This window comes from Pseudophryne corroboree, chromosome 6 (genome assembly GCF_028390025.1).
Source record: "Pseudophryne corroboree isolate aPseCor3 chromosome 6, aPseCor3.hap2, whole genome shotgun sequence".
Lineage (NCBI taxonomy): Eukaryota > Metazoa > Chordata > Amphibia > Anura > Myobatrachidae > Pseudophryne > Pseudophryne corroboree.
In genome coordinates, this window is record NC_086449.1 from 119,737,201 (window position 1) to 119,753,280 (window position 16,080).

At 46.1% G+C, this 16,080-nt stretch overlaps 1 protein-coding gene across 4 annotated transcripts in view; it reads right to left on the bottom strand.

Moving 5' to 3' along the window:
- Nucleotides 1-955: 955 nt before the first annotated feature.
- GPAT4 (glycerol-3-phosphate acyltransferase 4) overlaps nt 956-16,080 on the bottom strand; it is a 40,054-nt gene continuing 24,929 nt past the window's right edge. For 3 of the 4 annotated variants that reach the window (XM_063931764.1, XM_063931766.1, XM_063931765.1), the window contains exons 12-13: nt 2,050-2,129; nt 957-1,964 (exon numbers count right to left, since the gene is read on the bottom strand). In XM_063931764.1, the coding sequence (XP_063787834.1) occupies nt 1,856-1,964; nt 2,050-2,129 (189 nt within the window). In that variant the 3' untranslated portion in view covers nt 957-1,855. Of the gene's footprint in view, nt 1,965-2,049; nt 2,130-16,080 lie in introns of all 4 variants that reach the window. The other variant, XM_063931767.1, reaches the window with a different exon arrangement.

Consider the following 16,080-nt stretch of genomic DNA (forward strand, 5'->3'; position numbering starts at 1 on the left):
CCGCTGTTCCCGCTGAGGTAGCTCATACTGGCAATGTCTCCTATTTTGCTTAACATCACACAAGTGCTAGTTTAAGCCACCGCTAGCCAGTTTACATGGGGGGCTCTAGCGGATCCCACCCAGGAGGGTCCCGTATGCCGCTCCCGCGTCTTGCCGCACCGTGAACCGGGGGACACCCCTGGTGGGGCCCCCGGTTTGTACTCACCACAGTCGTCACCTTCAGGCATATTGTTAGGGGTGTGCAGAGTGCTGCGATTATGACACCTAAGGCGCAGTGCCCCGCTGAACAAACAACCACTCAGGACAATGGTCCTGCAGCGGGGAAGCGGCTCTGTCACCTCGCAGGGCCCCCCCCTAACTCCCACAGTGCAGGTATGCTGGTGCCCAAACAGCACTCCGAAAATAATAAAAGCTTAAAAGAAATTGAAGAAAACTCTCTGGAGCTGCAGAGATGTGCATCCTCTCACGTGAGCTCTTTTTTCTAAACTGCATGCGGGGAAAGGGGGCATAGAGGGGAGGAGCCAGCACAACCAGTGAAGAAGTTTAAAGTGCACCGGCTCCTTTGGACCCCGTATATACCCTATCGTACTAAGTCTCCCCAATATCACTTATGGATGCTAGAGAAATTACAGTACAACCATATATTTATTCTTGATTAGGTCACCCCCAATATCAAAGAAACAATATGTGAAAGAATCAGCACCAATAGTAATGATGGTGGGAATTTCACATATGATTGCCTCTCCTGGCTAAAGCAGCATTATGACACAAGGCTATTATACTGTCCCAGGGTGCAGGGGGAGAGGGGAAGGGGAGGACATCCTAAGGGAATAAGCCTCCCCCCAAACAGATACTAAGGAGCATTAAGTCTATTTCATATTTTTTTGTTTTATGTAAAGTGGTATTTCTCTGTTGTGGTTGATTTACACTTTTGGTTATTGGCGCCACTGACAACTGGAGGGCAGGAATGTTTTTTCTTAGGATATTTTATTTCATTGACTATATAAAAACAAAACAAGGAACGTGGCCCAAAGCCCATGCAGGACAGGGTGTAACAGATAAAATGGGAGGCACATGTCTCACGTAATATGGGATCTGGCAAGGTCGCAAACACAGTGACATCATTAACCCTCCGGTTTTAGATTACAGGATTGTTGGAGCTAGTCACCCATGTGACTAGCAGGAACTGTAGATGGCGTGAATGGATGAGGCTGTACTCGTAAGTCATAAAGATGCCACATTTCAGGAAATTCATTGGGGTTTTGGAGGGTCTCAGCCACAGCAGCTGTACGAGGTCCCAAACATTGCTGGCGTAACATTAATTCCTGCAAGTGAATATGACCTTTAACCTTTGGCCTCGTGTACGATACAACGAACTACAGAACTTGGAATCTGTTCCGTCTGTCTAGTCAATGGCTGGGCAAGACTCGGCTTCAGATGGCTTTCAGTCTGTAACAGTTAAAGTCCCACAGATGTAACATACTTTCAAATGACCGTTCAGGTTCTACAAAACTATTTTTGTGGATCCAAAACATTCAACAGAACTTGCGGCCACTATTGGGTTTGAAAACTTAAGAGGACTGCACCCTTCAGAAACTGTGTTTGAAACAGTAATTGTGAGAGTTACGGGTCCCATGGGTGCAGCTATACGTTCTTACAAGGACTTGCTGCGCCCTACGGCTCCTGCTCTTTCACTTCCTCAGTTGATACATTATTAAATCCAGATTTGCTCCCTGTTCTTGTGTTCCCTCGACTCTCCCTCCATGGCTTGGTTTTCTGCAGCTCCGCGCCTTCTACCTGTGGCTTTGGAGCAGCAGTGTGGTCCAGGTAAGAGCCTGCTCCCCGATCCTTGGGCTCAGGAGCGACTTCGGTTCTCCTGGTTTCCAGAGATGATACGACTGTACAACTTTTGTTGCTCCTCCTTAAATGCATCTTTGACCTTTTCACGTTTCAGTCCCCCATCCCTGCAGAAAAATAACAAAAACATCAGCAACCTGCTGTGAAGATGAAACAACCAAAAACAAAAAATAATAAATATTTAAGGATTACCAAAGCAGATCAACAAGTCCACCCTGATGAGCGATGGCAGACTTCACCCGGTTCGCAAATTGCACAGCATCTTCATTCTCCTGTGAGGCCACAGACCAAATGTGAGGATGGGGCAGGTAACTTCCTATCTATACATGTATTCTCTTACCTGCCAATAAAACTGTTCAGTGCAGCGATACATGTCTACCAGCAGGCGGAGCTGTCCATGCAGTATATATACTGTAGACCATTATGCATGGTTTTAAGTCATACAGTGTTTGGATTCTGTATGTACAGATCATTGCTCTCGACAGTGGCTATTATACTGTGAGACCATATAGTCTCTATGTACAGTAGTGTTCATTATAGCACCCATACACCTATCACAACCCGGGCAGTTCCTCTTTCCTGCTTGGGGTGCTGGTCTCTGCTCTGGTGCTTCTAGCACACTGTGGTCTGTATCTCCGTGCTTAATTGATAAAAATAAACTATTAACGTTTCTATTTTTGAAAGTATTCTACTGTGCAGCATTTTTTCTACACTTGCCTAAAGCTTTTGCACAGAAATGATAAATAATAAAAGAAAAAAAAAAAAAAGTATATATATATTATATATATATATATATATATATATATATATATATATATATATATATATATATATATATATATATATATATATATATAGAAGAAGGGCAAGTCGCACTCACGTTTATATCCTCAATACAGCAGCTGGGGTGTCATCCATGGATTCCCTCCAGAGAATCCAATTAAAGAGAAAAGCAAATGGAGCACTCACCAGTCTTTGCATAGGTGTAGATATCAAATTTGAAATTTTATTTCTCCAGACAGCATAGATAGCACAGCATGACTGTTTGCTACAGTCCAATAACTTTGAAAAAAGCCCAAGCCCAAACGTTTTCGGCCATATCCAGACCGTCATCAGGGGACACAGGAAACATCAGAGAGCTGTCACTTCATATTTAGCACATCAGCAGCCTAACTGACCATGCCTCACCGGCTCCCTAAATACCCATTATTCAAAAAACGCGCCAAAATTGCGTCATTATGTGGGCGGAGTCAGCCCAGTATATTCGTAATTATACATATGAACAACCCAATATTAATATAAATAGATATTAATGCAGATCACCCATTTCATATTAGTATCAACAATCCACAACCAGAGTCTCAATATTATAAAAATACCTGAGCAAAGATCGTAATGGTTGCATAGCAACCACTACCCAGCCGCCCCATCTCTGTCAGCCGCCAATCGGGACCTAAACGGAAGTGACGTATCGGACTGGTCGCCTAGCAACCTTCCGAGCGTCACTCCACAGATGACATGATGCTGACAACCGCCGGAACGGAAATGACGTCTCGGACTGGTTGCCAAGCAACCTCCCGGGCGTCACACCACGGCCAATAGATGACATTCTAAATCACTGGTTGCCGGGTGACCCTCCGAGCGGCTCACCGCATATATTACCTATGGTTGCCACGCAACCAGGCATAGACAGGCGGAACTACAATCGCCTGCTGACAGGGAAAACCACTTTGTATAAGGACATATTTAAAACAATATGGGACAGAAATTATATATATATATAAAAGGGAATCCAAATACTAATTTTATGGATTTTTTTGGATGATCAATAGGGTTGTTCAACTAAACAAAGATGTGGGCAATAAGGAGCCAATGAGGTGTGGGTAATACTCTATCATGACAAACACCAACATACAACATGAATACATAAACATGAGTACATATATGCATGCGTCTAAAACACATGCATATATGAACATCAATTAAAAGTGTATTTAATTAACACTTTTCAGTGCACTGGTCTAAAGGGCAAAAGCCCCTCTTCTTTATCTAAGGAAAATCCCAAGGTGATTATTCTCATTTAGTCCATTGGGAGCTAGAGTTCCCAATCTAAAAATCCATCTTGCCTCCAATTTTCTCAATATAAGGGCACGGTCTCCGCCCCTCTCGGGTTCCGGGACCCAATCAATTATACGACACCTAAGTGCTGAGCCCTGATGTCCCGCTTTTAAGAAGTGCTGTGCCACCGGTTTATCAGATGAACCAGATATAATTGCCTGGTGGATCGAGCTCCTGTGGTTTGCCATTCGTTCTCTGAAGGTGCAGGTCGTCATCCCAACGTATGCCAGGCCACATGGGCATAAAAGCATATAGACTACATGGTTTAACCTGCAGTGAAGCTTATATCTGATGTTAATCACTTTTCCAGTGTGAGGGTGTGGAAAAGAAGTGCCTGGCAGCAGCGAGCGGCACGTCACACAACCAACGCATCTGAAGCAACCTGGCCTCTGAGAGTGCAGCCATGTACTGCTTTCCTTGGCATTAAGACGTCGGGCAGGTTGCATAAGGATCTGCTTCAGGTTTCTACCACGTCTATAAGCCATCATTGGTGGATTCTCCAGAGTACCCTTAAACTTCGGGTCAGATCTAATTAATGGCCAATGCTTTTTCAAGGTTTTGGAGATAACCGGAGACATATCATCATATTGTGTCACAAATATCATCCGGCTCTGTCCCTGGTTACGTTTCTGATGTACCTTACGTTTTGCCTTAATGAGACAGCTCTCCACTGTGGTCTTTGTATATCCCCTTTCGAGGAAACGTTCTTTCATCTCTCTGATTTGAACTTCTGCGGTATCAGGGTTAGTGTTGTTCCGTAAGACCCTCATAAATTGGGAAATAGGGAGGCTTGATTTAAGAGAGGGCGGGTGTTTACTGGTCGCATGCAGGAAGGTGTTTCTATCGGTTTCTTTCCTATACAATGTAGAACCCAGTTCCATTCCATTCCGGAATATAGTCACATCCAAAAAATTGATGGAGTCATACTCACAAACCCCAGTAAAACGAACCGTGGACTCTAAATTGTTAAGTTCATTCAACATAGAATGAAATTCCTCCCTGGTGCCACTCCACAGCAGAAATATGTCATCTATAAATCTCTTGTAATAGGCGATCTTATTGCCAAATTTAGGGTAGATGTTTTTAGACTCATAATCATGCATGAAAATACCAGCATACATCGGGGCCACATTAGACCCCATCGCGGTCCCCGAGCATTGGAGGTAATAATTACCCTGATAAGTGAAATGGTTATATATCAAAATTAACTCAAGTAGCTCCAAAATAAATTCACATGGAAGATGCATGTCACCATGTATGATCATCAATTTTCTAACTGCCTCAATCCCTTCTATATGGGGAATGATAGTATATAAAGATGAAACATCCATGGTTACAAATAGCATATTTTCACTAAGATCTCTAAACGCAAGAATGTTGTCCAAGAAGTCGCTCGTATCTCGAAGATAACTCGGGATGTGAGGGATAAGTTCTTGTAAAAAACTATCCACAAAAATAGCTAAGGGCTGCAAAAGGGAACCCCTGGCAGAGATGATAGGCCTGCCAGGGGGGTCCACCAATGACTTGTGGACCTTAGGCAGTGTATAAATCAATGGGCAGATCGGAAACTCCACCTTTAAGTACGAAGCGACCTGTTCAGTGAGCCAACCATTCTGAGTGGCCATATCAATGACCTGGTCTATTCGTCTTTTTATACCTGGCATAGGATTCATGCTACACTTGGTATAAGTTGTCACATCCGTCAGCTGGCGTTTAATTTCTTTGTCATAATCAACTGCATCCTGGATGACAATTGCCCCGCCCTTATCCGCAGGGCGGATCACAATGGTGTCATTGTCCCTCAAGGATTTAAGGGCCTGTCTCTGTTGGAAATTAAGGTTATCAAAAACCCTCTTAACCTTAGATTCCTTGCAATCATGTTCTGTCATCCTCAGGAAAGTACGTATGCTGGCGTTATTAGTCTGTGGATCAAAAAGGCTTGGTTTCAAAAATTGAGAACCTGTCTGTTCAAAACGACCAGTCTCATCTTTGTCCATGAAAAAATCGCGTAGCCTTAACTTCCTCCCAAACTTATAATGATCCACAGCGAAATTAAACTCATCATGCCTAGAGGAAGGCACAAAACTTAATCCCAGGGCCAAGAGAGAACCTTCAGCCTTAGACAAAACATGATTGGATAAATTGAATACACATCCCGATTCTATCTCCTCCTGTTTCTTCCGCCTGAATCCCCCTTGGTGGAAGTGGTGCATTAGGTTCAGAGTCAGATGCAGACTGTGATGTTGATGACTCTAATGAGGAATTGTTATCAGCCGCTGAAAATCAGCTGGTATCACTGACTGATGACGATGCCGAAAAGGTATATTTTGACCACTTTGAATTCACCAGGCTCCCTGATGAGAAACCTATTGATTTGATGCATAAAATCATACGCCTCAAAAGAAGGGAAACAGAATTGACATTACATGGTCAGTTCTTGTCAGAATATCACAGGTCCAAGAGAATTCCTAGAGGATTCCGCATCACTAATACGCCAACCATTGGTAGAACCAATGCTGTGTTTTGCAGCAAGTGGTGCGGGGTCCTCAATAAATGTTCCTTGGACCTGATCCTCCTAGTTATTGAGGAAGTCGGTATTGAACTTGTGAAGGTCCGTGATGAAATCACGAAATTTGAAAAATCTAATTTAACGACTTTGAAAAATGACAAGACTGACAACTGGTGTGAAAAAATTCAGACACAATTAAATACATACAGGGAGGAGTTGGTCTCTTTTAAGAGAAAAAAACTGCAGACTGTAACGACTGACTATGCTACACATAATGTGTATAGATGGCTTTCTGGTAATCCTAGTGGAGGTAGGAGACAGAGGACATACCGTCCACAGAAATATAGAAATAAATTTGGATTAGAGTCATCAACATCACAGTCTGCATCTGACTCTGAACCTAATGCACCACTTCCACCAAGTGGTTTTTTAGGTCCACGAAGGAGACGGGCGGGCACACCTGGAAACCAGGTAGACCACACCCGCGGAGGGGGGGATTCAGGCGGAAGAAACAGGAGGAGATAGAATCGGGATGTGTATTCAATTTATCCAATCATGTTTTGTCTAAGGCTGAAGGTTCTCTCTTGGCCCTGGGATTAAGTTTTGTGCCTTCCTCTAGGCATGATGAGTTTAATTTCGCTGTGGATCATTATAAGTTTGGGAGGAAGTTAAGGCTACGCGATTTTTTCATGGACAAAGATGAGACTGGTCGTTTTGAACAGACAGGTTCTCAATTTTTGAAACCAAGCCTTTTTGATCCACAGACTAATAACGCCAGCATACGTACTTTCCTGAGGATGACAGAACATGATTGCAAGGAATCTAAGGTTAAGAGGGTTTTTGATAACCTTAATTTCCAACAGAGACAGGCCCTTAAATCCTTGAGGGACAATGACACCATTGTGATCCGCCCTGCGGATAAGGGCGGGGCAATTGTCATCCAGGATGCAGTTGATTATGACAAAGAAATTAAACGCCAGCTGACGGATGTGACAACTTATACCAAGTGTAGCATGAATCCTATGCCAGGTATAAAAAGACGAATAGACCAGGTCATTGATATGGCCACTCAGAATGGTTGGCTCACTGAACAGGTCGCTTCGTACTTAAAGGTGGAGTTTCCGATCTGCCCATTGATTTATACACTGCCTAAGGTCCACAAGTCATTGGTGGACCCCCCTGGCAGGCCTATCATCTCTGCCAGGGGTTCCCTTTTGCAGCCCTTAGCTATTTTTGTGGATAGTTTTTTACAAGAACTTATCCCTCACATCCCGAGTTATCTTCGAGATACGAGCGACTTCTTGGACAACATTCTTGCGTTTAGAGATCTTAGTGAAAATATGCTATTTGTAACCATGGATGTTTCATCTTTATATACTATCATTCCCCATATAGAAGGGATTGAGGCAGTTAGAAAATTGATGATCATACATGGTGACATGCATCTTCCATGTGAATTTATTTTGGAGCTACTTGAGTTAATTTTGATATATAACCATTTCACTTATCAGGGTAATTATTACCTCCAATGCTCGGGGGACCGCGATGGGGGGTCTAATGTGGCCCCGATGTATGCTGGTATTTTCATGCATGATTATGAGTCTAAAAACATCTACCCTAAATTTGGCAATAAGATCGCCTATTACAAGAGATTTATAGATGACATATTTCTGCTGTGGAGTGGCACCAGGGAGGAATTTCATTCTATGTTGAATGAACTTAACAATTTAGAGTCCACGGTTCGTTTTACTGGGGTTTGTGAGTATGACTCCATCAATTTTTTGGATGTGACTATATTCCGGAATGGAATGGAACTGGGTTCTACATTGTATAGGAAAGAAACCGATAGAAACACCTTCCTGCATGCGACCAGTAAACACCCGCCCTCTCTTAAATCAAGCCTCCCTATTTCCCAATTTATGAGGGTCTTACGGAACAACACTAACCCTGATACCGCAGAAGTTCAAATCAGACGAGATGAAAGAACGTTTCCTCGAAAGGGGATATACAAAGACCACAGTGGAGAGCTGTCTCATTAAGGCAAAACGTAAGGTACATCAGAAACGTAACCAGGGACAGAGCCGGATGATATTTGTGACACAATATGATGATATGTCTCCGGTTATCTCCCAAAACCTTGAAAAAGCATTGGCCATTAATTAGATCTGACCCGAAGTTTAAGGGTACTCTGGAGAATCCACCAATGATGGCTTATAGACGTGGTAGAAACCTGAAGCAGATCCTTATGCAACCTGCCCGACGTCTTAATGCCAAGGAAAGCAGTACATGGCTGCACTCTCAGAGGCCAGGGTTGCTTCAGATGCGTTGGTTGTGTGACGTGCCGCTCGCTGCTGCCAGGCACTTCTTTTCCACACCCTCACACTGGAAAACGTGATTAACATCAGATATAAGCTTCACTGCAGGGTTAAACCATGTAGTCTATATGCTTTTATGCCCATGTGGCCTGGCATACGTTGGGATGACGACCTGCACCTTCAGAGAACGAATGGCAAACCACAGGAGCTCGATCCACCAGGCAATTATATCTGGTTCATCTGATAAACCGGTGGCACAGCACTCTTCTTAAAAGCGGGACATTCAGGGCTCAGCACTTAGGTGTCGTATAATTGATTGGGTCCCGGAACCCGAGAGGGGCGGAAGACCGTGCCCTTATATGAGAAAATTGGAGGCAAGATGGATTTTTAGATTGGGAACTCTAGCTCCCAATGGACTAAATGAGAATAATCACCTTGGGATTTTCCTTAGATAAAGAAGAGGGGCTTTTGCCTTTTAGACCAGTGCACTGAAAAGTGTTAATTAAATACACTTTTAATTGATGTTCATATATGCATGTGTTTTAGACGCATGCATATATGTACTCATGTTTATGTATTCATGTTGTATGTTGGTGTTTGTCATGATAGAGTATTACCCACACCTCATTGGCTCCTTATTGCCCACATCTTTGTTTAGTTGAACAACCCTATTGATCATCCAAAAAAATCCATAAAATTAGTATTTGGATTCCCTTTTATATATATATATAATTTCTGTCCCATATTGTTTTAAATATGTCCTTATACAAAGTGGTTTTCCCTGTCAGCAGGCGATTGTAGTTCCGCCTGTCTATGCCTGGTTGCGTGGCAACCATAGGTAATATATGCGGTGAGCCGCTCGGAGGGGTCACCCGGCAACCAGTGATTTAGAATGTCATCTATTGGCCGTGGTGGTGACGCCCGGGAGGTTGCTTGGCAACCAGTCCGAGACGTCATTTCCGTTCCGGCGGTTGTCAGCATCATGTCATCTGATGGAGTGACGCTCGGAAGGTTGCTAGGCGACCAGTCCGATACGTCACTTCCGTTAGGTCCCGATTGGCGGCTGACAGAGATGGGGCGGCTGGGTAGTGGTTGCTATGCAACCATTACGATCTTTGCTCAGGTATTTTATAATATTGAGACTCTGGTTGTGGATTGTTGATACTAATATGAAATGGGTGATCTGCATTAATATCTATTTATATTAATATTGGGTTGTTCATATGTATACATTACGAATATACTGGGCTGACTCCGCCCACATAATGACGCAATTTTGGCGCGTTTTTTGAATAATGGGTATTTAGGGAGCCGGTGAGGCATGGTCAGTTAGGCTGCTGATGTGCTAAATATGAAGTGACAGCTCTCTGATGTTTCCTGTGTCCCCTGATGACGGTCTGGATATGGCCGAAAACGTTTGGGCTTGGGCTGTTTTTCAAAGTTATTGGACTGTAGCAAACAGTCATGCTGTGCTATCTATGCTGTCTGGAGAAATAAAATTTCAAATTTGATATCTACACCTATGCAAAGACTGGTGAGTGTGCTCCATTTGCTTTTCTCTATATATATATATATATATAAAAAATAAGAATTTACTCACCGGTAATTCTATTTCTCGTAGTCCGTAGTGGATGCTGGGACTCCGTAAGGACCATGGGGAATAGCGGCTCCGCAGGAGCACTGGGCACAACTATAAAGAAAGCTTTAGGTCTAACTGGTGTGCACTGGCTCCTCCCACCATGACCCTCCTCCAGACTTCAGTTAGGATACTGTGCCCGGTAGAGCTGACACAATAAGGAAGGATTTTGAATCCGGGTAAGACTCATACCAGCCACACCAATCACACCGTATAACTCGTGATACAATACCCAGTTAACAGTATGATAACAACTGAGCCTCTCAACAGATGGCTCAACAATAACCCTTTAGTTAACAATAACTATGTACAAGTATTGCAGACAATCCGCACTTGGGATGGGCGCCCAGCATCCACTACGGACTACGAGAAATAGAATTACCGGTGAGTAAATTCTTATTTTCTCTGACGTCCTAAGTGGATGCTGGGACTCCGTAAGGACATGGGGATTATACCAAAGCTCCCAAACGGGCGGGAGAGGTGCGGATGACTCTGCAGCACCGAATGGGCAAACTCTAGGTCCTCCTCAGCCAGGGTGTCAAACTTGTAGAATTTAGCAAATGTGTTTGACCCCGACCAAGTAGCTGCTCGGCAAAGTTGTAGAGCCGAGACCCCTCGGGCAGCCGCCCAAGAAGAGCCCACCTTCCTCGTGGAATGGGGCTTTCACTGATTTAAGATGCGGCAGTCCAGCCGCAGAATGTGCAAGCTGAATCGTACTACAGATCCAGCGAGCAACTTGTTGGGCGCATACAGGATAAATAGCGAGTCAGTCTTTCTGACTCCAGCTGTCCTGGAAACATAAATTTTCAGGGCCCTGACTACGTCCAACAACTTGGAAGCCTCCAAGTCTTTAGTAGCCTCAGGCACCACGATAGGTTGGTTCAGATGAAAAGCTGATACCACCTTAGGGGAGAAATTGGGGACGAGGTCTCAATCTGCCCTATCTCATATGGAAAATCAGATAAGGGCTTTTACATGACAAAGCCGCCAATTCTGATACACGCCTGGCCGAAGCCAAGGCCAACAACATGACCACTTTCCACGTGAGATACTTCAATTCCACGGTTTTAAGTGGCTCAAACCAATGTGACCTTAGGAAATCCAACACCACGTTGAGATCCCAAGGTGCCACTGGAGGCACAAAAGGGGGCTGAATATGCAGCACTCCCTTAACAAAAGTTTGTACTTCAGGTAGTGAAGCCAGTTCTCTTCTGGAAGAAAATCGATAGAGCCGAAATCTGACCGTTAATGGAACCCAATTTTAGGCCCATAGTCACCCCTGACAGTAGGAAGTGCAGGAAACGGCCAGCTGAAATTCCTCCGTTGGGGCCTTCTGGCCTCACACCACGCAACATATTTCGCCATATGCGGTGATAATGGTTTGCGGGTTACTTCTTTCCTAGCTTTAATCAGCGTAGGAATGACTTCCTCCGGGATGCCCTTTTCCTTCAGGATCCGGTGTTCAACCGCCATGCCGTCAACGCAGCCGCGGTAAGTCTTGGAACAGACAGGGCCCCTGCTGCAGCAGGTCCTGTCTGAGCGGCAGAGGCCATGGGTCCTCTGAGATCATTTCTTGAAGTTCCGGGTACCAAGCTCTTCTTGGCCAATCCGGAACAATGAGTATAGTTCTTACTCCTCTTCTCCTTATTATCCTCAGTACCTTTGGTATGAGAGGAAGAGGAGGGAACACATAAACCGACCGGTACACCCACGGTGTCCACTAGAGCGTCCACAGCTATCGCCTGCGGGTCTCTTGACCTGGCGCAATATCTTTCTAGCTTTTTGTTTAGGCGGGACGCCATCATGTCCACCTGTGGCCTTTCCCAACGGTTTACAATCAGTTGGAAGACTTTCTGGATGAAGTCCCCACTCTCCGGGTGGAGGTCGTGCCTGCTGAGGAAGTCTGCTTCCCAGTTGTCCACTTCCCGGAATGAACACTGCTGACAGTGCTAACACGTGATTTTCCGCCCATCGGAGAATCCTTGTGGCTTCTGCCATCGCCGTCCTGCTTCTCGTGCCGCCCTGTCGGTTTACATGGGCGACCGCCGTGATGTTGTCTGACTGGATCAGTACTCGGCTGGTTTTGAAGCAGGGGTTTTGCCTGACTTAGGGCATTGTAAATGGCCCTCAGTTCCAGAATATTTATGTGCAGGGAAGTCTCCTAACTTGACCACAGTCCTTGGAAGTTTCTTCCCTGTGTGACTGCCCCCCAGCCTCGAAGGCTGGCATCCGTGGTCACCAGGACCCAGTCCTGTATGCCGAATCTGCGGCCCCTCTTGAAGATGAGCACTCTGCAGCCACCACAGCAGAGACACCCTGGTCCTTGGAGACAGGGTTATCAGCCGATGCATCTGAATATGCGATCCGGACCACTTGTCCAACAGGTCCACTGAAAGGTTCTTGCATGGAACCTGCCGAATGGAATTGCTTCGTAGGAAGCTACCATCTTTCCCAGGATCCGCGTGCAGTGATGCACCGACACCTGTTTTGGTTTTAGGAGGGCCTCTGACTAGAGATGACAGCTCCTTGGCTTCTCCTCCGGGAGAACACTTTTTTCTGTTCTATGTCCAGAACCATCCCCAGGAACAGTAGACGTGTCGTAGGGACCAGCTGTGACTTTGGAAAATTTAGAATCCAGCCGTGCTGTTGTAGCACCACCCGAGACTAGTGCTACCCCGACCAACAACTGCTCCCTGGACCTCGCCTTTATCAGGAGATCGTCCAAGTACGGGATAATTAAAACTCCCTTCTTTCGAAGGAGTATCATAATTTCGGCCATTACCTTGGTAAAGACCCTCGGAGCCGTGGATAGACCGAACGGCAACGTCTGGAATTGGAATGACAATCCTGTACCACAAATCTGAGGTACTCCTGGTGAGGATGGTAAATGGGGACATGCAGGTAAGCATCATTGATGTCCAGTGATACCATGTAATCCCCCTCGTCCAGGCTTGCAATAACCGCCCTGAGCGATTCCATCTTGAACTTGAATTTTTTTATATATGTGTTCAAGGATTTCAATTTAAAAATGGGTCTCACCGAACCGTCCGGTTCGGTACCACAACATTGTGGAATAGTAACCCCGTCCTTGTGAAGTAGGGGCACCTTTACTATCACCTGCTGGGAATACAGCTTGTGAATTGCCTCTATCACTGCCTCCCTGCCTGAGGGAGTGTTGGCAAGGCAGATGTTGAGGAAGCGGCGGGGGGGGGGGGGGGGGGGGAACGTCTCGAATTCCAGCTGTGTACCCTGAGATACCTACTTGAAAGATCCAGGGATCCACCTGTGAGCGAGCCACTGATCGCTGAAATTTTTTAGACGGGCCCCCACCGTAACTGGCTCCGCCTGTGGAGCCCCAGAGTCATGCGGTGGACTTAGAGGAAGCGGGGGAGGATTTGCTCCTGGGAACTGGCTGTATGCTGCAGCTTTTTCCCTCTACTCTGCCTCTGGGCAGAAAGGACGCGCCTTTAACCCGCTTGCCCTTATGGGGCCAAAAGGACTGTACTGATAATACGGTGCTTTCTTTGGCTGTGAGGGAACATGGGGTAAAAATGCAGACTTCCCAGGCAGTTGCTGTGGAAACTAGGTCCGAGAGACCAGCCCCGAACAACTCCTCACCTTTATAAGGCAAAACTTCCATGTGCCTTTTGGAGTCTGCATCACCTGTCCACTGCCGAGTCCATAACCCTCTCCTGGCAGAAATGGACATTGCACTTATTTTAGAGCCAGCCGGCAAATATCCCTCTGTGCATCTCTCATGTATAAGACTGCGTCTTTAATATGCTCTACGGTTAGCAATATAGTGTCCCCTGTCTAGGTATCAATATTTTCCGACAGGGAATCTGACCACGCAGCTGCAGCACTGCACATCCATGCTGAAGCAATAGCTGGTCTCGCAGTATAATACCTGTGGTGTATAGACAGACTTCAGGATAGCCTCCTGTTTCTATCAGCAGGTTCCTTTAGAGGCGGCCCGTATCCGGAGACGGTAGTGCCACCTTCTTTGACAAGCGTGTAAGCGCTTTATCCACCCTAGGGGATGTTTCCCAACGGGACCTATCCTCTGGCGGGAAAGGGTACGTCATTAGTAACCTTTTAGAAATTACTAGTTTCTTATCGGGGGAAGCCCACGCTTCTTCACACACTTCTTTTAACTCCTCAGATGGAGGGAAAAACTACTGGGTAGTTTTTTCTCTTCCAAACATAATACCCTTTTTTGTGGTACCTGGGGTAAACATCAGAAATGTGCAACACATTTTTCATTGCCTCAATCATGTAACGTGTGGCCCTATTGGAAGTTAAATTAGTCTCACCGTCGTCGACACTGGAGTCAGTATCCGTGTCGACATCTGTGTCTGCCATCTGAGGTAGCGGGCGTTTTAGACGCCCTGATGGCTTTTAAGACGCCTGGGCAGGCACAGGCTGAGAAGCCAGCTGTCCCATATTTGGTATTTCGTCAACCCTTTTATGTAAGGAGTCGACACTGTCACGTAGTTCCTTCCACAGAACCATCCACTCAGGTGTCGGCCCCGCAGGGGGGTGACATCACATTTATAGGCATCTGCTCCGCCTCCACATAAGCCTCCTCATCAAACATGTCGACACAGCCCCCCCCCCCCCCCCGGGCCCCCCCGCCCCCCCCCCCCCAACGACCGGAGTGTGTGGTGTGCTGTGGGAGCAATGGCGCACAACTGCAGTGCTGTGCGCTACCTTAATGAAGACAGGAGTCTTCTGCCGCCGATTTCATCGCTTTTCTTCTGTCTCTGCAAGGGGGACGGCGGCGCGGCTCCGGGAACGGACGATCGAGGTCAGGCCCTGTGTTTGAACCCTCTGGAGCTAATGGTGTCCAGTAGCCTAAGAAGCACAAGCTATCAGCAAGCAGGTAGGTTTGCTTCTCTCCCCTCAGTCCCACGTAGCAGTGAGTCTGTTGCCAGCAGATCTCACTGAAAATAAAAAAACCTAACAAATACTTTCTTTTCTAGCAAGCTCAGGAGAGCCCACTAGGAGCACCCAGCTCTGGCCGGGCACAGATTCTAACTGAGGTCTGGAGGAGGGGCATAGAGGGAGGAGCCAGTGCACACCAGATAGTACCTAATCTTTCTTTTAGAGTGCCCAGTCTCCTGCGGAGCCCGTCTATTCCCCATGGTCCTTACGGAGTTCCCAGCATCCACTAGGACGTCAGAGAAATTATCAATGGAAATCAAATTTATTAACCCATGGAGGTCTGGATTTGGAGTCACCCTCAAAATTAAAGTGGAAAAACACACTACAGGCTGATCCAACTTTGATGTAATGTCCTTAAAACAAGTCAAAATGAGGCTCAGTAGTGTGTGTGGCCTCCACATGCCTGTATGACCTCCCTACAATGCCAGGGCATGCTCCTGATGAGGTGGCGGATGGTCTCCTGAGGGATCTCCTCCCAGACCTGGACTAAAGCATCCGCCAACTCCTGAACAGTCTGTGGTGCAACGTGGCATTGGTGGATGGAGCGAGACATGATGTCCCAGATGTGCTCAATTGGATTCAGGTCTGGGGAACGGGTGGGCCAGTCCATAGCATCAATGGCTTCGTCTTGCAGGAACTGCTGACACATTCCAGCCACATGAGGTCTAGCATTGTCTTGCATTAGGAGGAACCCAGGGCCA